Source organism: Populus alba, chromosome 6 (assembly GCF_005239225.2).
Source record: "Populus alba chromosome 6, ASM523922v2, whole genome shotgun sequence".
Classification (NCBI taxonomy): Eukaryota; Viridiplantae; Streptophyta; class Magnoliopsida; order Malpighiales; family Salicaceae; genus Populus; species Populus alba.
In genome coordinates, this window is record NC_133289.1 from 2,504,630 (window position 1) to 2,525,441 (window position 20,812).

At 32.7% G+C, this 20,812-nt stretch overlaps 3 protein-coding genes across 3 annotated transcripts; 1 reads left to right on the plus strand and 2 right to left on the minus strand.

Annotated features, from left to right (window-relative positions):
• Window positions 1–1,208: 1,208 nt before the first annotated feature.
• Window positions 1,209–4,625, minus strand: LOC118053003 (bZIP transcription factor 17). The gene is made up of 2 exons (XM_035064117.2): window positions 2,680–4,625; window positions 1,209–1,901 (listed from the first exon to the last, which is right to left on the minus strand). Exons 1-2 carry the CDS (start codon window positions 4,532–4,534, stop codon window positions 1,456–1,458), a joined length of 2,301 nt encoding a protein of 766 aa, XP_034920008.1. The 5' UTR covers window positions 4,535–4,625; the 3' UTR covers window positions 1,209–1,455.
• Window positions 4,626–10,557: 5,932 nt separating this feature from the next.
• LOC118053007 (heat shock 22 kDa protein, mitochondrial) lies at window positions 10,558–11,645 on the minus strand. Its single transcript, XM_035064121.2, has 2 exons — window positions 11,198–11,645; window positions 10,558–11,112 (listed from the first exon to the last, which is right to left on the minus strand). The coding sequence occupies exons 1-2, from the start codon at window positions 11,364–11,366 to the stop codon at window positions 10,730–10,732; spliced, it is 552 nt and encodes a 183-aa protein (XP_034920012.1). The 5' UTR covers window positions 11,367–11,645; the 3' UTR covers window positions 10,558–10,729.
• Window positions 11,646–14,990: 3,345 nt separating this feature from the next.
• LOC118053006 (uncharacterized) lies at window positions 14,991–19,943 on the plus strand. The gene is made up of 4 exons (XM_035064120.2): window positions 14,991–15,367; window positions 17,973–18,594; window positions 19,084–19,369; window positions 19,701–19,943. The coding sequence occupies exons 1-4, from the start codon at window positions 15,262–15,264 to the stop codon at window positions 19,749–19,751; spliced, it is 1,065 nt and encodes a 354-aa protein (XP_034920011.1). The 5' UTR covers window positions 14,991–15,261; the 3' UTR covers window positions 19,752–19,943.
• The last annotated feature ends 869 nt before the right edge of the window (window positions 19,944–20,812 follow it).

Here is a 20,812-nt window from a genome sequence, read left to right on the forward strand (position 1 = left end):
TTTACAGGTCTATTTGAAGCATTCATGTTTCCTAATTTTACATGACCTTTGCTAATGAAGGGTATCAAGAAATAACAGAACACAACAGGAGATTTTCCTTTAGTACAGTCTTAGCTGTCTCTGTCGTTTATTCAATACTTATTTAGCAAGTCATTTCCATACTTGTTTGCGGCCTGTTTGCGTTTGTTGTTCTGCATATGCTTACGTATGCTGCCAATATATACTTCTGGAGGCGGTATCGCATCAATTATTCCTTCATATTTGGCTTGAAACAAGGAACAGAACTGGGTTATAGAGAAGTTCTGCTGTTAGGCTTTGGTCTAGCAGTCTTGTCATTTGCCAGCGTGCTGGCAAACCTTGACATGGAAATGGATCCTAAGACAAATGATTACCAAGCATTAACTGAACTTGTACCTCTAAGTTTGGTTGTGGTAAGACTATTGAAGCTATTCAAAATACTTCCCCTGCTAAATTTCAAAATATATCTGCTCTAAACAATTCCTTTTTTAACATGTTATATTTCCATTATTTTAGCGTCCTTGCTAGTTGCTCTTGAAATAATTCATGGAAGAGTTTCCAATTCAAAACCATAGTTGTCCGACTCTCGGTCATGTAAGTCATTATGTCAACAAGGTCAATCCTTTGTAATTTAGTTTTTTAAAAAAAAAAAAATATTAATATTGACACAATTAGGTTTGAAATATATTGACTAGTTAATTAGATTTTATTAAAACATTATCTTTTTTAATTTAATTTATAACTCTGTCGGGTAAGTTTCAAGTCATAAGTTTTTCAAGTTAATTTATCAAGTCGTGTTTAGCAAGTATATTCGAAGCTGCTAGAGTTTAAAAGTTGGAATAACAGAAGTATATTTGCTTATTTGATGTTGTTTTAAGAGCAAGACAAGAAATATAAGTGACATTAAACTGAAGAGGCTGTAAAAGTGGTTCCTGGGATTTGCTAGAACTCAACAATCTAACATGTTTTACATAAGAATTCCTCATTGTATCAAACAGTAAGATTTTCTAAATTGGTTCCATAAAAATAAAAGAATCTTCATTCTATGATGATTTATAGGTTTGAAGGATCAAACCAGGATTGACCCTTAAAACTTTATAAGAAAAAAAAAAAAACAAAATAATAATGATAATTATAATTTGGGGCAGACATAAGAAGAGATGGCAAGCAGATCAAAGGCGACACCAGAATGAGCAAATCAGGATGAATAAAAGTGATTCACAAAACAATTTAAGGTTTTACAAGATTGTGGGTCTGATTCTCAACCATTTATAAGAACAGTACAGTTGTGATAAGTAGATGTTAATTGTTAATGATAATAAATAAGTTTGTACACAAGGAGGTTAAAGTGGGATACTAATAATGGTATTCTCCTGTTTACAAAACTGGGAGCTGAAGCTGGGTAAAGTTTAAAATAATCCCAACTGCTTTCCATCCTCAAGTTGTCACTAGGTGTAGGAGAGGACCAGCGCTCGGAAGCACGCATGAATAAGTTACATATTTTATGCTGTCTAAGAGCACCACGACAAAAATCCGAGAAAGTGACTTCGGGGTGATCGCATCAACCTCCCTGTCGCTGGACTCTCTGGGATCAACAAGGACAGAGACAACCATTGGAGAAACCGATTTATTACCATGAAAGTTCTCTTTCTGGGTGTTCCTTCCAACATGTTCTCCAGTAATATTGAGATCAGATCCTGGAAGAGGAATTGGCAGGCCACGGAGGATCCTTCTATTGTTCCCCTTCTTGAGGTGAGTAGAATTATTCTGTCGGTGCTCAGCTGTCATATTGGCAACAGAGGAAGCAGGAACTATGGCTCCTGGTGCAGGTGAGACATCAAACTGGAAAACTTCAGTGCACATACCATGACTCAACAATGGCCCTGAAAATAGGAAAATAAAGCAACCGCTGTTAATAAGTACTGGAGAAGCCAAAAAAAAAGAGTAAAAAGCTGCCAGTTTCTCAGGTCCCTGATTTGTAAATAAACAAACATTCAAGGACATGGAAAAACAAATCCAGAAGAACGAATTGTTCATTCACAGAATTAAGCACACGGCATATATTTATAAAACATCCAGGAAATTGTTAAAACCCTATTTTGTCTAAAATTGTTAAAAATCCAGAAAATAAACAATCCAAAACCTACAAGTTGTAACTAAAAGGCAGAGCATAGGTGCAGTAATTAAACACTTAAATCCCACAATCCAGATTTCAGTTAATCAGACAATGGAATGGCAAATACATTTCCTTTAGAGCTCACAAGTTTCCAGTATTTCCATACACCCATTTTGTCTCAAATTCCTCCTCTTCTATTCAACTCGGCATCTGCCAGTACCCCAGCTGATCCTCTGTTACTGTCCATTTTTTTATGTTTGAATTCTTTTTTATGAGCGAGACTCTATTAGTCTTTACAAACTTAAAGAGAAATAAAACCATAAATGATGTTGAATATCCATAAACCACCTAAACTAGGTTTGATTCATTGCTTAGCACATGATAAACAATACTAAAAGAACAATGAAAAGAAACATCAACCAGGATGCCATGGATGAATATAAATTTTAAATTTCAATGGATAGTTTATATATGAAAGCATAAAATATAGCAACTTATATGCATGTATGAAATGTATAAAATGCATGATAAGGCGTAATAATTACCTGCAAGGCCTTCACGGAACCACTGCTGCAGTTTACCTTTAGCTGCGGATGACTTCAAATTGTCCTTTGACGTGTCAGCAGATCCAGAATCAAGTGCCTTCTGTCGCTCAGTATGAGTTCTATACACATGAGAATGTCTACCTCTATTATTACCAGCACCAGGAATCGCCAGTGCCGTCTCCTTAGTGATATTCACTTCAGGACTCTCGTTAGAGGCCATAGCTCTCTCGCTTGCCAGAACAGAATGAATTATCAAGTTTCCATCTATCTTCACAAGCTTATCATTTCTTGGTACGTACAAGGACGCAACGAGGTGTTCACTGGCATTACCAAACTGACCAAATTCATCGGATCCAGGTAAACGCTCAGAAGCTCTTTTATTTGCAGAATCATGCTCCAGACAGCCATTATAACCTCTCTCACAATGTCTTCTATAATTAGAATACCCAACACCGACCTTCTCATGCGACCCATTTGTGTGCCCATCAACAATCAAAACCCTTCCTTTATGCTGATCATAAAACTTCTCACTAACAAAACCATGCCCCCCCACCCCACCCTCTCTCACTCCTCCAAACTTAACATCCACGATCGGAACCAAACAACGGAACAACAAAATAAAAAACAAGAAACCAAACAAACTAACACTGGCAACCTTCTTAGTTTTCCCCTCCCCTTTCTTACTCTCAACCTTCTTAGGCTTTGCCACTGGCACAGTCTGTTGTGGCTTCAACCTAGGAATAGGAACCAATGGCACTTGAGACCCTTGTGACTTAACAACATAAGGTGCACACGGCACCCAGGGATAAGGCGCCATGGGCGCATACATTGGTGGCGGACATGCACCGTTTCCACTCAATTGTTGTCGTAAAGTGGCATTTTCAGCCATAAAATAGGAAACTTTACCATTCAATTCAGCTATCGTGGAATGCATCATTCTCACCTTATCTTCTAATTCCTCAACATAATGCTTCTTTCTTTGCCTAGACAACTGTGCACTTTCACGATTCCTCATTAACCTCGCCTTCCTCCTCTCCTCTTCTCCACTCAAACTCGCACTCCCACTAACATTAACACGCACATTCTCACTCTCCGCTTTCCGGGACTTCAAGTTCCGAATAATCTCTCCATTTTCTTCATCGCCCATTTCTTTTTTCCTCTTAGCTACCGCAATTTTAGCACTTTTCCGCTTCTTCGCACTTTCAGTTTCAGTTTGGACAATTTTTTTATCACCAACAAAATTACAGGGATTAACATTCGTACCTGATTCCGGCGAACCAGCATTCAACACACCCGACCCGGAATTCCCAGACCCATGAGACGACACCGGACTCAAGACCGAGCTCCGATAATCAGAACCTCCCGAATCACAACTCTCAGCCTCGGACGGCGTCGGATTAAGATACTTATCAACTTCCAAACCGCCATGATCGCCGCAATTCCCGGGTCCACCCGAGTCGGTCGACTCCAAATTGACCATATTAGAAGCAAAATCCCCAAAACAACCTTCAAAGGGACCCGGTTGAAAATCTAGGTTATTATCGGGTTGACCCGGATCACGGTTGACTGTGTTGTTGTTAGGGATTAAGAACTGTTCGTTCTCGTAAGGTAAGTAGAGGTCAGGGAGATCATCAAAGGTGATGTCAAAATCGGAAATATCGTCGAAATTCGAGGACAGATCTAGAACGTCAAAGTTGTCAGGATTTTGATCGAAAAAGATAGGGTCGAGGGGAGGGGTTGGGAGTTGGGAATTGAATTCCTCCGCCATGTTCTCCGTCGACGTATTCGGATTCTGCGGCAGAGATGGTGGCGGCGGCAGCGAAGGTGGGTGGTGGTCGAGGATGGGATCGGCCATTTTTTTGGGGTCGGGAATCAGGAGTTTGGGTTTGGGTTTGGGGGTTTTATAGCTTTTTTGTGTGGAATTTTAATTTAATTTTGTTTCCACGTTTGGAAAAGGATAGTGGGATACACGCTCCTCTTATATTTTGAGAAATTATTAACTAGTGGTTATTTTGGATGACCATTTTTATAGGAATACCAACATTTCATTTTTCTCAATTGAGTATATGAAAGTTAGTCTTTTCCATTTTAATACAATCAATCTTTTGAAACTTACAATCGAGGACTTCCATGTGACTTTTGGCAGTTGTTATGTTTTCTACTAACATGTCCTTTGCCCTTAACTAAGAAAATAATAAATTGTTGGCTCACCAACTTGAAACAATTGGAATGTGCTAGTTTGATTCGTTTCATGAACTACCCCTAAAAAAATATAGATTATTGGATCAAATATTATTATTAAAATGATGTTGTTTTGTTATTTTTTTTTTTTGACCTAGTAAGATATTAATCAGGTTTGGTCAGGTTAATCGAGAAAAGATTTCATTAAATAAGTGTTTTGTTTTATCTAATTAAAAACTTAACTCGAGATTGACTCTGGGTCCTAAATTTTCGAGTCAACCGATTAGATTAGACTAGGTTTGACAACTATTCTACAAGGACCTAGACTTTTTCTTTCTGTTTTGATGCTCTTATTTTAAATTGCATAATAAAGTAATTTAGACAAAAATCCATCATTTTTTTTATTTTTGTAATGAAGTAGCTGATGAATTTGATTAGCCTTTAATAAGAAATCTACTAATATTTTGGCTATTCAATATCAAAATAAAAAAAAATAAAATTAATATTATATATGTGTGATTAGTTTTGAATTTGTATAGAAAACATGTTATTGCAATTTTAAATTATAACATGTAAGGTTTACTTACTTTTAATGGCTGGTGGATTTGTTTGGATTGGAATTTAATGAGTTAGTAAGGTTTTTTTTATGTGAACACACTCATCAAAATATGAATATGAAAGTTTTATCTAGAAACCAATCAAGTTAATATTTATTTATAGTTGGGTGAGAATTAATTTGATAATACTTTAATTATTAAAAAAAAGTTTTTTGAAATGATTTGATTGGATTGTAGTAAAAAGATTGGTTAAAGTGCATTCTATAAGCAATAAACTCAATATTTTTATTGAAAAATATTAAATGTTTTATTCTTTTATTTAATACCAAAACTTTATGTGATATCAATTTCAATGCAATATATGTTGTACATTTACTTGAAGATGTCATCTCTTTTTGTTGATAGGTGATTCATGGGTACTAGATGACTAATTCCGTTAAATAATGAAATATATATACTTAGTATTAGTTTGGTATTAAATTAGTTTTTATTTTTTAAAATTTTTTTTTATCTAAAATAAGCACTGGATTAATTTATTTTTAAGTGTTTTTCAATAATTTTTATATACTGATGTTAAAAATAAAATAAAATTTTAACAAAGTTATTTTAATGAATTTTCTTTATTACTCTATATTGTATCATTAAATGTCTGAAATTGAATTATTAAATGCAGAGAAATTAAACATATGAAAATTGCATACTATTTACTCTGTGAAATTAATCCTCATGCGGAGAGATATTGGAACAATTTTGTAAGGTAAAGGGTAACACTGGAGCTATTAAGAAGTTAAGGGACCAAATCAAAACCTTATTATAAAAAAAAATACGTTGAGTCCCATATTTATAATTTGCCCTAAATTGCTCCAACCCGTCTTTGCCAAAGCGTGATCACACGCTCCAACTAATCCACTAATTTATTCGTCCGTGCCTGCTTCTGTTAGAAAAGTCAAAGCCAATCCAGAGGCTAAAAAGTGGCGCCAAAAAAAGCCGCTGACAGCGCGTGGTAATTCACGTGTTAGATAAAAGAAAATTGAGGGGCCCACGAAAAGTTACTGATGGATTGATTTAATTCGTGCAGTGTACGGATGATGAGAATGAGAGGCGCGCGTGGGATTTGTTTGAAACGTTTAGAACGATAAATTCTTTGGTAACCGCTCCCTCGGTGTCTGGAAACTTCTTTCTTTGTCATGGCAGACCACTTTCTTTTATGCGTCGTTGCGTCCCGTCGCCGTTACGTAAAGCTTAATTTACTTGTTTTTTTTTTATATAAAAATATTTAATATCCAGAATATACTTAAGACTTTGCTGCCTGTTTCGCTGCGGTCATATAAAAAATATATAATTGTATTAAAAAAATATAAAATAATATTATTTTTGCTTTTATGTGATAAAATATTTAAAATAATAATTAAAAACTCAATTAATATATCAGAATAAGTTAATTAACCACCATAAATATTAATAGATGAAAAAACAATTGGTGTGACTTATTCGATCAAGTGGGCAAACAACAAACTAGCTTACGAACTCAAATGATGATTATATTAAAAAAAAAAATTTATCATTCTAGTTTTATTTAATTCTAACTTAAAAGTGAAAACAAATAAATGCTAAATGATTAAATTGGGAAAACAAAAATTGAGAGAGTGAAATGAAAAAACAAAAACAAATTTTATCAACCTAGATTAACATATGAAATTTACAACCTGAGTAACGAACACAACTATAATGAGTTAACTTGAATGAATAATTTATATTTCTTTTTTCTTCCTTTATTCTCTCTGAGTGAGATCTTCATTAGGTCTTAATTTATCACAAATCATATTAAATCTATAAGCAAATAAAATAGTAATAAAAGGGTTTAAGTTAAAACTTTAAAAATATGTTATGTTATATTGATCTCAGTTAGCTTTAATCAACAAACAAAATTTAGAACCCATGTCAAAATATGATTCCAATCAGGCATAATTTTTCAAGCTAAGCTATAAAAAATAATGAAATTGTTTATTTATTTATTTGAAGTTAAAAAAAAATTCAATGATAAAAAAGGGTTAAAATACATATTTAAAAAAAAATCAATAAGAAAAATACATTAAAAGAAGCCCTTCATATTGCATCATAACTTATCAAATCAAAGATTCACACCAAAGGTTCAGTAGAGTCTAATAATATGTTTTAAAAAATTCATGTTGTACATAAGTAAAGAATAAATAATCCAAAAAAAACCACCAGAAAGCCTAGATGCATTGGCCTAGTGGCCCAGCGCATCTGGCCATATATAAAAAAAAAAAAAAGTATAGGTTGCACGCTTGAGCCATATATTTTTTTTAAAGAAATTAAAAGGTAGGAGATTTTTCATCCGAATCTTTTATTAAATAAATTAGGCGACATGTCTCCTATTGAAGCAAACAGCGGGTCGCCCATCTGCCCAAAATCTAGCCACAATAATGGTGCCTAGAAAATCTAGATAGGGGTATTTTTGCCCAAAGATCTTTTTTTTTTCTACTCATTTTAACCAAACAGCACGTTATAAACACCTTCACAACACCTAGAAACCAATTCATCAACCTAAGAAATTAGAAAAACAACCCCAAAACATGAAATCAAACTAGGTTATATTTTTCTTTCTCAACATTGATCTACTTTTTTATATAATATTAAGGTTTGAAACAACAGTTATTTGACTCTTTTTATTAAATATAACCCTTGGACATCAACACTAACCAATTTGATGGATAGAATATGCGAAAACAACAACTTTTTCTCTATATGTCAGAATCTAGTGACAAGTCTTCTCTCCTTAAAAAACCAGGGACTTTAAAACAATATAAATGAAGTTATGTACCAAAAATGAATTTAGAAAAAAACACAATGGACTAAAATGGTCTAATTTAAAAAATCAGGGGATTAAAGTGTATTTTTTTATGCTAACTCTAAACATTGATGCCTTTTCTAAGTTGGTCTCTTGTCTTTCAGTTTTGTCCCTAGCCGATAAAATAAATGCAATTGGGTGCTAACTTTGCAGCTAAAGGACACAATTGAGAAAAAAAGGTTAAGGGATCAAAATGAAAAAATCAAAATTGCATTGCTCTAGTCCATAATGCTTTATGGTTTCTTGAATGGTGTTTGACATTGTTCGAAACACCCCTGCATTTTAGTATATTTAGTTATTTTTTAGACTCGATTGAGTAATTGATTCAAGAAAAAAAATATATGGGGTCAACTCAAATTAATATTTTTTTTATTCAAATGATATCATTTTATTTTTTTCTTAATATTAATTCAGTTGAGTTTGGATTGGTTTAACCAGTTCAACCAAACCACTAAAAGCTCTATCACATTAATTAGGTTTTACTAATCTAGTGCTCGCACCTTGTTACGAGTCTATATTATTTTTTCAATAAAACATTTAGGCATCACAAATGTGTTTTTAAAAAATAAGAGAAATCAAATAACTCGGGTTATATTCTTGACCAACTAAATAAGTTAGCTTTATTGAATCATATCATAAACAAAAGAGGCAACGATAGCAAACACGAAAACATATATATATATATATATATATATAGAACGATCAACTAGAATTAAAAAAAAAACATCATTAACCTGAATTGAATGATAAAACTAAAAACAATAAGACTTTTATAAAAGAGTTAAGGGGAAAAAATAAGAAATCATAAAAATAAAGATCAAATTAAAAACACCAATACATGATAAAAAATACTTGAACATGTAGAATTTTTCAACATGGTTTTTTACATAAAAATTGTAAATGTAAATAAAAAAACTTATGTCCACATCCAATTAAATAAATCACGAACCATTGTGTAAATAAATGGAAAAAACATAATTAATGATAAAAAAAATAACTGGAAAAATTAAAATACCAATATAGATTAAGATATTCAATATTGCAATATAGGTTATTTATCTAACTGTGTTCAGTGAAAAAATTATAGGTGAATCATACTAACTTATGAAAAAAATTAAACACACCGAACATTTGCTATTCAACAAAGGTTAAAAAACTAAAAAAAAAAAAACATAGAGAAGGGGTATCAATTAAAACATATATTTAAAAATTATTTAAAAAACACATATAAAAAACCATTGATATTAAAAAATTGAAAAAAAAAAAAAATAAGGCCAGGCACAACTTGGCTTGGTAAGCAAGCACCTAGCTTACTCAAGAAAAGGCCCATGCATATGCCTTTATTTTTTTTAAGCAAGCTGCTTGGAAAAAAAAATGATGTGTCATTTAGAAATCTCTGAATTCGACACCTGGTATGGCTGGAAAAATAAGATTCTGTTTTATTTTAATCTAAAAACTTATTTTCAATCTATTTTGACTAAAAACACATTGGAAACACCTTCGAAAACTTGTTCAATCAAATTATGGCCTTTAAAAAACACACATTAAAAAAAAAAATTTGAAAACCTGAAATCAACTTAAAAGCAAAAAATCCCTTGATCTCATATTTGTTTTTGCAAGTGTTTTCAAGGTAAAAAAAAAAAAAAACATAATCATAACTCCACCATCATATGAAACCATTTGACAAAAAAATAAAAAAAAATTATTGACATAATTTTTCAAATGAAAAGTATTTAAAAAAACAACCAAAATCACACTCTCAGACACATTAGGCGAGTAGCATGTGCCGCTTTATCACACCACTATGGAACCAAATTCCGAGATAAACATATGGCGCGAGCTTGTTTGGCAGTGTGGTTGTGGTTGTGGTTGCTTTTTAAATAACTTTTCGTGCTAAAATGAATGCCAATAATATTTTTTTATTTTTTAAAAATTATTTTTGATATCAACACATTAAAATAATTTAAAAACACTAAAAACATATTAATTTAAAGTTAATAAAAAATAAAAATAAAATTCAAATCATTTCAAAAATATTTTTAAAATACAAAAATAAACAGGTCGGAGACAATAGACATATTCACTAAAAGCTTTATGCTATGGAATATCATAGATTAAGTAATGCATTTTTTATTTGACATATTTAATAAATATATGAAAATAATGATATTTCTTATATGATAATGGTTATTTTAATATATTAAAATAATAATTTTTTATTTTAAAATTTTAATTTTAGCATTAATATACTAAAATAATTTTAAAACATAAAAAAAATAAAATAAAAATTATAAAAACGCCAAATACAAGCGGAAATCAACCAGAAAAAGAAAGACATTAGACTAGATAGGACCAACTTCTAAAACCCCAAAACAACAAAGTGTTATGGAGTTGATCGTTGACACCAAAGGGCAGAGACTCACTGCTTGCTTTACCAAAATCACTCAATGTTGATCACAAAAGCATCATCAATCTCCTCGGGCTTGATTTTAGGCACAAAAACCCTAAGAACACCAGACTCCATCACAGCTCTAATGTCCTCGGCCTTGTACTCATTCTTTGGAAGGTCAATCTCGAAAGAATACTTCCTGGGTTCCTCTTCTTTAGAATAAAGCCTCACTTTCTTGACTTCTTGACCCCTAACATAGATAGAATCATCTTTGACCCACATCTTTATCCCTTCTTTGCTAACCCCAGGTAAGTCCACTCTTGCATACATGGCATCAAACTCGTCTTTCAGATCATACAGCAACTCTGGCCCTTCTTTGACAAAAGGGTGGGGGCGGCCATAAATCTCAGCATCAGCAGCAACATCATCCTCATCTGAAGGGTATTTATGAGACTGTTTTTTATATACTCACAAGAATCAGTCAAAACGATGAAAATGTAAATAAGAAATATTAGTCACCTGTAGAGGAGAAATCAGTGGTGGAGTCTGTATCAGGTTCGGTTGTAGAGGGGAAGCGGGTGGAGGAGAAGGAGCGGGTGGAGCGGGTGGAGGAGAAGAGAAGGAGTTTGAAAAGTTGGGATTTTGATGATATAACTCTGGTTAAAGACAACATGGGTGAAGAAGCCATTGATCGGAGATGAAATGGAGGTTTATAAGAGCTGCTAGGGCTTTTGTTTGGATGGGAGGTTTTCGGTGGGTTAATCGGAAGCAATGCTTGGCAACTGGGAGCAGTGAAGTCAAGGTGGGAAGAAAGGTATTAAGGTGTGGGTGTAGTCAGGTGGACACATGATAAGGTGTGAGCGTAGCTGTCATTAGCTCTCCACCCCTCGATGGAGTCCTACTATCGGTTGATTATCTGATTGATGGTCGAGATATGGACAGATTGTTTGTTCTGCTAAGATCGAGAGATCTAGAAAACAATAGGCTTCGTTCGTTAAAGCGCGGCGCCCCTAGCTAACAAACGCCCACTAAAGGTCATTTTGATTACCGAGCGCGTGTAACTGGTAATATAAGTGAATGGCATATTGTAACTTAAATTGTTTTATATTTAGAAATATATTAAAAATAATTTTTATTTTTAAAATTTATTTTTAATATCATCTTAAAATAATAAATGATATAAAAAAAAATAATATAAAATTTAAAAACACAGTTAAATCGCATGCATGACCATTATAGCATGACATCTTGCCATTATTATTATAGAAAATTATTATAACAAAATCTAAAAGGCATGTGGGATTTATTTTGCGAATCACATTGTGTATTCTCTATTCATATGTATTAGTTATTTACAATGTATTTTATTCCAATGCTTTAAAAAAAAATTGCCCTTTTTAGACTAAATAGAATGTCAGTTTAAATAAAATCATCAAGATAGTATAAAATCAAAAAACAAATGATAATAGTGAAAAAAAAAAAAGAAATTAGATGGAGGATTTGAAGTTTGCGGAAAAAATAAATGGGTTCTTTTGACTTTTTCAATTATGCATTTTTTATTCTTGTAAACTTTAAACGTTCATTTTTTTTATACGCAACTTTATTTTCTTTATTTTTTATTCTGTGTTAGAGGGGGGAAAGGAGAAGTTATTGGATTCTAGCTTAGGAGAGCAAAAATCATAATTTTAGCGATTCACTTTGCATAAGATAGCAGATATAATAAGCTCGTGATTATTTATTTATTTATTATGGGTTGATTTTGAATTTTTTTATGGATTTCTGAATTTTTGCACTGTATAAGAGTTTATAAAGGTGTTTATAATATTTTGCAAGTGTCTCTGCATAGAAAACAACATTAGTATTATTTTGGTGGTAGAATCACACAAAGATAGATAATACATTGTCTATTTTTATTTTATTTTTTAAAAAATAAAGGTGAATGACAAGTCATCCATTCCATAAAAAAACAAACTAACTCTAACCCAGACACCTGGGCTTTTGTTTTTTAGGCCCATATGTGTTGGGTTGACTAAGCTCATATGTCTAGGCTGTTTTTACTTTTTATATGTTTATTTGATTTGATTTTTTTTTTCATTTTGATCCTTCACAATTTGATCTTTATTGTTTTATTTTTATTTTTATTTTCAAATTCATCATTTAATTTTTTGTTAATTTTTAATTGGGCAAAGTAATTTGTTTCAATTTGATACTTGTAGGTTTATCGTGATATCAAATAAACACTCCAATATTTGGTTGATTTTTAATTTTGTGAGTATTTTGTTTTTATTATATAGTTAAAAAATTATAAAAAGATCTATTGATCTCGATTGTGTTCATAATCTGAATTACGAGTTTAGCTGGTTAACTTAGGTTGGTTAGAGATTGAGTTTCATAATTTATTTTGATTGCACAAATAATTTTTAATCTATTTAATTAAATACCTGCATAACCTTTTAAATTTACAATTATGATATTTTTATGTCAAAAAGCACAAATGAATTTCTGTCATATTCCTTTTTTGGTGTTGGAATAAAAAATTACTCAGCAAGTAAAGAAGCACAAGTCAAATAAATAGTAGAAAAATACTAAAAGCATTGTGTTTTAATTGTAGTAATCCATAATATTATTTTTTATTTTCCATAATCTAGTCCTCAAAACCTTGTTTTTATTGAATTTCATCCTTTTTATACCCAAATTCTTGGCCATTTTATCAAAAAAATATCATGGAGGAATAAAACTAAAAAAAGGGACCAAAGTATAAAACGTGGAAAAAATAGATGGCATATTAAAAAATAGGGCAAAAATTTCATCATGGTCCTCTTACATTATAAATATTGTAACAATCCATAATAATTTTTTTAATATTTTTTATGGTTTATCCCCCAAATATTGTTTCTATTTAATTGCATCATTTTATGCCCAAATTTATGATCAATTTATTAAAAATTGTTGAATATGAACAAAATTAAAAAGTATAATACCATATTGTAAAACAATGAAAAAATAGGTGTCAATTTAAAAAGGGGGCAAAAAGTTCACTCTGTCCCTCTTACATTTTAAATTATAACTTTTTGATTCCTTAATGTTTCACAAATTCAATAGTGATCTAGATCTGTATTTTTTTTATTTTTTTATTCATAGTTTGAGAGAGAGGGGAGAAAATAGTTGAATTCCAATTGCAAAGAGAGTTTTGGTTGATATTGATTTCAAGCATAAAAAAATTAATTTTGATGCTAACAAATTCTATTCGACAAGAAAAGTTTTACCTATTTGTTTTTTGTCATTCTCATTGCCCTGAATGAGAAGTCTAAGCTCAAGATGTTTTTGAATTTTGCATCCATTTTAGTTTTTCGGGTAGTTTTTTGGTTTGTTCAAAGCTATAAACAAGGTTTTTTTAAAAGATTTATAGGGTATTTTCTAAGTTTTTGATTCAAAATCAAGTTTTTAAGGAAAAAAACAAATCAATATTCAAATTTCTAGAGGTCTTTTGGATGCCTGAAACTAGGTCAGTACATAACACACATAACCCATTTATATATTGTTTTTAAGAAACTAAGAGGAAGATGAAATGTCATCCACCTCTTAAAATAATATTAATAAAAATTATAATATAGTTTTAGGCTAAAAGGCCAACATGTCGAGGCTTTGCTTTTTAAAGCTTGGGTGTGTTGGGTATCTAATCTAGGCTTGTGTTCTTGAGGTTATTATTGTTATATATATATATATATATATATAATATATATAATTTAATAATTTAATATTGGGTTTTATTGATTTTTTGTTGGTTTTTTTTTTTAATTTTAACAAATCTCTATGAGATATTTATATGATTTACTTTTACTTAGTTTATGAATAAATCATGCTTATGACCCATATTTCAAGATAAAATATCTACATCAATATTTATTTTTTAATTGTTCAATCTAGTCTTTGGTTTAATATTATTTAGTTTTTAATTTATTTTCATATAAAATAATAATATATTTTTTAATATGTTTAACCTCATATAATTTTTATTTTATTTTATTGATTCATTTTCATGTGTTTTTTTTATCATATGATTAAATAAAAATTTAATTATAATAAACAAAGTTATTAAACATGGTCATGTATATGACTTGTATTGTTCAATTAATTATTTTGATTTATATTTATCTCATAATTTTTTCAGTTTAATATTTCATTGTTCTTAACAATTTTAATTTTATTTATTAGCATATATAATTTTTAATTTATTTAATTAAATATACTTACAAGTTTTTAAATTTACAATTAAAACTACACACACACATATATAAACATGATAGAAAAAGAAAATCCTGCCCGCAGCCTTCTTTCTTTCGTTTTGGTTAGAAAAGAGAGAGAGAGAGATAAGACCCAAAACAAAGGGAACAACGAAGGGTTGGCTCATCTCTCTCTAATTTCTAACAATGAAACCCTTTGCTTTGTAACACACGCCTCTATCCTCTCTTTGATTTCTCCCTTCCCTTCCTCTCTCTACTCACAGGGAAGCAGAAGAAGAAGCGTGGAAAAAGAGGTTTTTCTAGAGAGAGAAACATAGAAAGTGGTGATATTTTATTATCATGGACTCAACAACACAACAAGCAACGGCGGCCATTAATGAGAAGGAGTCAATGGTGGATCCTTTCTTGGTTGAGGCTCTACAGAACCCGCGTCACCGTCTCACCAGTTAGTGCTTGGATTTTTTTGCAATTGTTTTCGATTTTTCGATTTTTTTTTTAGGATACTTGCTGTGTTGTTCAAGATTTTGGTTTTTAGGTTATTTGGACGTGTTTGGCCATATGGGTTTCTGACTTTTTGTTGTTTTATTGATTTTGTGGATTTATCTGGGTAATTTTGTGTTTGTATGATTTTTATAGGGTTTTGTGATTTGTGTTTTGATTTTGGAATTGGGTTTTCGTTGATTTTGAAATTGATTTATCTAGGAGTTTTAAGACATATTAGATCTGGGTTTTGATTTATGTGAATTAGAGGTTCGTGTGGTTGCTAAGGAAAGAATAATGTAACGGGAGGAGCAGGATTTGTAGCTTTAGTTTAGCTTTGTCATCCACAAACTAATTGCCTCCAAGTCACGGTTAGGAAAATAATGGGAAAATTGGATTCAATTGTCTAATTTCTTTTCCTCGAGTGCAGTTCCGGGAAATTGATTGGTTCTGAATGTAGATTAGATCCGATGCTGACTTCTTTAATAGACTTCTAATTAGTCACAATAGGCTCGTTATTTTTTATGAACCAGGTGCTATCTTGAGTGTCTCAATGCCCCTAATAACACCTTTTCACTCCCTTGGGTTAAGTGATGTTGTAGGAGAGGAATTAGTTTGTTGCTGATTACTTAGTCTTCCAAATTTATGTGTGATTTAATTGTCATTGTAGTGCACACTAATTCTGTTGTATGGATTGTTACTTGGATTTCTATTGACTGCACACCTTTGTGTGTGTACATGTCAAGGTAGTTACTGCTTGGTGAGAGAATTATAGCTCTTAAGGTTCCTTTTTTAATCTGGTTACTTCTGAAGTTGCATGGGGGTATGGTAGTGTGCATCCTTACCAGAGGTTGGTTGGTTTTTTTTTTTTTTTTTTTTTTCTGGGAAAGAAAAAATGAGGCGGTATACTATTGCATCCCCAAGGACATTGGTACAATATTTATATAACAGATGCAAAGTCTTATGTGAAACATAGAGATGAGTATGTTGTTTTCCAGGTACCGTTATTTCCATTAATTAAATGCTCATATTTCTAATAAATGGCATGAGATGTTGTATTTCAACAAACACACCCGTTGTTGTATTGATTAGGATTCAATCTTTCTCGCCTCTTACTTTCTGAAAGCTCACATGCCTTTTATGTTTAGCAAATCAGGTACTGTTGAGAATGTCATTCATATTTTGGCAAGGAGTATTTTATATGTATTGGAAGAAAGACCATGGAAAGTGAAAACCTTACAGTTTTTATGGTTTAGGGAGACTGTTTGGTATTGTGGTAGCTTTTGTTTTTTACCAAACCACACAAAAAACTTTTTGGTTAGCCAAATAGCACCTAGACCCACACATAATTGTGTTTCAAACCTTGGTTTTGTAGAAGCTAAAATAACCTGCTTTCATTTATGGAGACATGCTTTTCATTTATTTTGCAATCAAAGATCTATCTTTCAGCAGTTTCAACCAAACATATTTCAAATTGCAACCAAAAGTATTTTTCTTAAACCTACTTTTTTTAAATTGCAACTACAAAAGCTACCACAATGTCAAACACGCACAAGTAAAAGTAGAAGTTGCTGCTGCGTGAATACAGTTTTGGTCCTGGACAGGGTGGAACTAGAAATTTAGTGGGATGCCAGTGTAGAATAGTCCCAAGGTACATTTGAAACTGTAATAACCTAAATGTGAAAGTTTTCAAAATTGTTAGTGACTAGGAGAGAATATTTTATATCTATTGGAAGAAAGACCACAGAAAGTGAAAACCTTACAGTTTTTATGGTTTAGGGTTATTAAGTAAAAGTAGATGTTGCCACTGTAATAACCTAAATCTTTTTTTTTTTCAAAATTGTTAGCAATATTTTGTTTGGGTGGGGTGGGGTTTGTTGCATGGTCTCCTCAAGCCTCAATGTAGTTCCACCGCTTGTTTTGGGTGACACTGGCGAAACAGAGAAACTGTCATAGAATGAAGAGCATCCCTATATTTCAACGATCCACCCTCACCATATTTGGGTGGTAGGCACCTGTTGCACCAAGGAGGTGCTCCAGGATCCCTACCCTGGAGGGAAAAAAGAAAGGCATAAGACTAGAGAATATCACTTCAAAATTAACTAAGACAGTTACAACAGGGTTTCAAACAAGATAGTTTCAGGATCAAGACCTTTTTATACATAGGCAAAGACGTGTTTGTTGAGTTCATATATTTATGTTGGATGTCCAACCATGGCAACCCTTTCAAATCAAGACACTGACATGACTAGTGCAGTGATGTATTGGGCATGGAAACCTAAAAGTTTAGATGATGAAGAATTATTTTTGAATTTGAAAGTTCTAGGCATCAAAACTGATTGTGTTCTTATTTCTTGGGGCCTTGATGGTAGTTAGATTTGGCTTTTTAGTATTTTGTAGTTATTTTCTTTTTCTTCTGATGAAAATTATTATAAAATTAGCATTGACTTGCTATGGCTGCAGTGATGTTTTGGTTGTTTGCTTTGTGTTATGGTGGCTTTGCTTTTTTTTTTTTTTTTTCTCTTTCTGGACCGCTAAGATTTATTTTGTTTCTGAATTTGCTGGATCAGTTTTGCGGATGGAACTTGATATCCAGAGGTTTTTGCAAAACCCTGATCAACAACTATTTGAATTCCAGCATTTCCCTACCTCCTACCTTAGGCTTGCAGCACATCGTGTCGCTCATCACTATGGGCTGATAACCATGGTACAGGATACTGGCTTTGATGGTCTGGCAAATAAGATTCTGGTGCAGAAAACAGCTCAAAGCAGATATCCTGCAGTTTGCCTATCTGAAATTCCTGCAAAACAGTTGGAAAGTGATAAACCTGAGAAGATTAAGCTTGCCATCAGACCCAGGCCCAACAAAGGGTCTATAAATGATCCAAATGGGTTTGGGGTCAAACGGAGTCCTGTGAGAAGTGTGGAAGAGAGGAAGGAGGACTATGATAGGGCACGAGCTCGCATCTTCAGTAGCCCCAGCAGCCCCACTGCAGAAGATGCTGTGCCTGAGCTCCCTACAGATAGCAAAAATTTAAGTTCAAGCAAGGATGAGAATGAAGAGAGTAGGAACCCTGTTGTTGATCCAGAAAAAAATGTTTTTATCAGGGACAGTATGTCGTCTCGTGTTGCCATTTTCAGAGACAGGGAGAAGGATCGCACTGACCCAGATTATGATCGGAGTTACGATAGGTAAGGAATATTCATTATATTTGGGGGTTGACAGATATGGAAGATTGGTTACTTCATATCGTGGATTTTTTGCTGGTAATTCTGTCATGGAATGAACATATTGTCAAAATATGGTGTTGAATATCAACTTGTTGATGAGCCTTGTTTATTCTAAAGGGTTGTTCTATAATGGGTTGCTAACTTGTGATGATTCAAGGCCACAATGCATTCTTGGTTATTTCCCTACTTGCCTTTTAGAAATCTTGTTCATAACAAATTGAACAATCACATGTTGGAGAACAAGATTTCCTCCAAAATGGGTACCCAAAAACATTAAAAAAAAAAGTCTATCCCTGCACAGCATGATTAGATAGAGACTTGACTCTCAAGATTTGATTTTCTCAAATTTTTAGAAACAGTTAAATCTCTTGTTACCCTAATTTTCATCTTCTATGTTACAGAAGATTGCTTTTTTTATTGAACAAACTAAATTGCTTTTGAATGATGCAGGTATGTTAGGAGCCTTCCAGCTAATCAGAGTTTTAGCTTGACACCATTCAATATGCAGAAGATTCCACATCCTTTTATGCAGTATGATACTGGTTTTCCTCAGATGGGTCAGATGCCAAGGACGCAGGCTTCCCTTGGCTACCAGCCTGCTGCAGGCCCAGTTATGAGCCCCTTCTGTGCACTGGGATCAAATCAGACATCAAGCGATGCCGCCTATGTACAATGGCCAAGCGCTGCAATGATGTATGCACATTCATACGAGCAATTTAGACATGCTGCTTTCCAGGTAGGGCTATAGTTTATTAATTACAATCTTGAATTTGAACATGTCTGCTTTTTTTTTTTACCCCTTTGAGGTGGGGCAGGGGTAGAACCTCAAATTTGACCATCTTTATTTGATCAAAAAAGGGAAGAAAAAGAAAGACTATCTTTAAGCCTTTGCGTAGTTTTTTGTGGCAAGCGACCCCATAAATTGCTTCCTTGCGGCCGAAATATTTGGCTGTTTCTTGATGTCGGCTCTTTGAAACAGTGTGATTCTTGTTTTGTGAACCAGCTTCATTTGCGTGCTTACTTTTCTTCTCAATTTGCACATCTAAAATACTCTTTTCTTTTTGCAGGCTCCATTCTGTCAGCAACCTCTTAGCTTTGATTACTCTCAAAACCATTAAATGCTAGACAGATGGGAATTGTGTCACCGGTTTACTCTCAGATTTCTCTATACTAGATAACTCCCTGTTAGGATCTTTCAAAGACTTTCTGCTATAAACCTCCTTTTTTATTCCAGTTTTAGTTCATTTCTGCTTCTGTGGATCTTAATATTAGTAAGGAGTGTAATGATGAGACTATTTTATTTGCTCAAATTCACCTTTCCAGTATCATACCTAAAAGCAGCAATATGCTCAGATCTAACAATAAGTGGTTAGGCTATTAAGCACTAGCAAGGACCCAATAAGGTGATTTGCTTATGTCTAAAGTAACGGCCACCAGCTTTGTAATGGAATCCAAATATTCAATACGTTGACTAGAGAAATAAAGGTAAAACAGAATCGTATGGGGATATATGTATAAAAATGGGCTGGAGACATCATGGCCAGCTCCGATCTCATCATGCTTCAATCACTACCAATCAATTACTTGCAAACCATCTTAAACAATTACCTTATGTTGTCTTTGTAGATAATGCATTGTTAGTTACTTTAATCTAAAGTGTTGAACTCTGAACTGTCAGTGTTGTTGTTCTCTCGCTGCCTACAATATACAAGAATTAGTGTTTTGTGATCTGTAGCTGCAATCAGATCAGGTTTTCCTAATATTTATGTTAAAAAAGTTGGCGGGGCTATCTAAAATTGCCTTTCATTTGCCAATAATCCAAAATCAAAGTGAAATACCTAATTACTACTCAAATATTTTATTAGCCACTAGATCAAATACTTTAGACAGCCATGCAACTAGACTTTTAAGAGTATAATAAAAGAAAAGGTTAAGTTTCAGGCCACGCTTGTTTTTCTTCTCAACCTGCTTTTTGTCAAAAAACAGGCTGAGATAAATGCAAAATCATCATGAAATAATTCTAAGCTCAGGGACCAAATTAAATAATTTAATTTTTTTTGGGGTTGCCCGAGCTAAAAGTGCCAAAGTGATGAAAATGAGAGGGTTCTAGATTGCAATCTTTTTATTCATAAAAATAATAAAAAAATTGACCAGGAAAAAGGAAGTTAGGCAAGGCAAG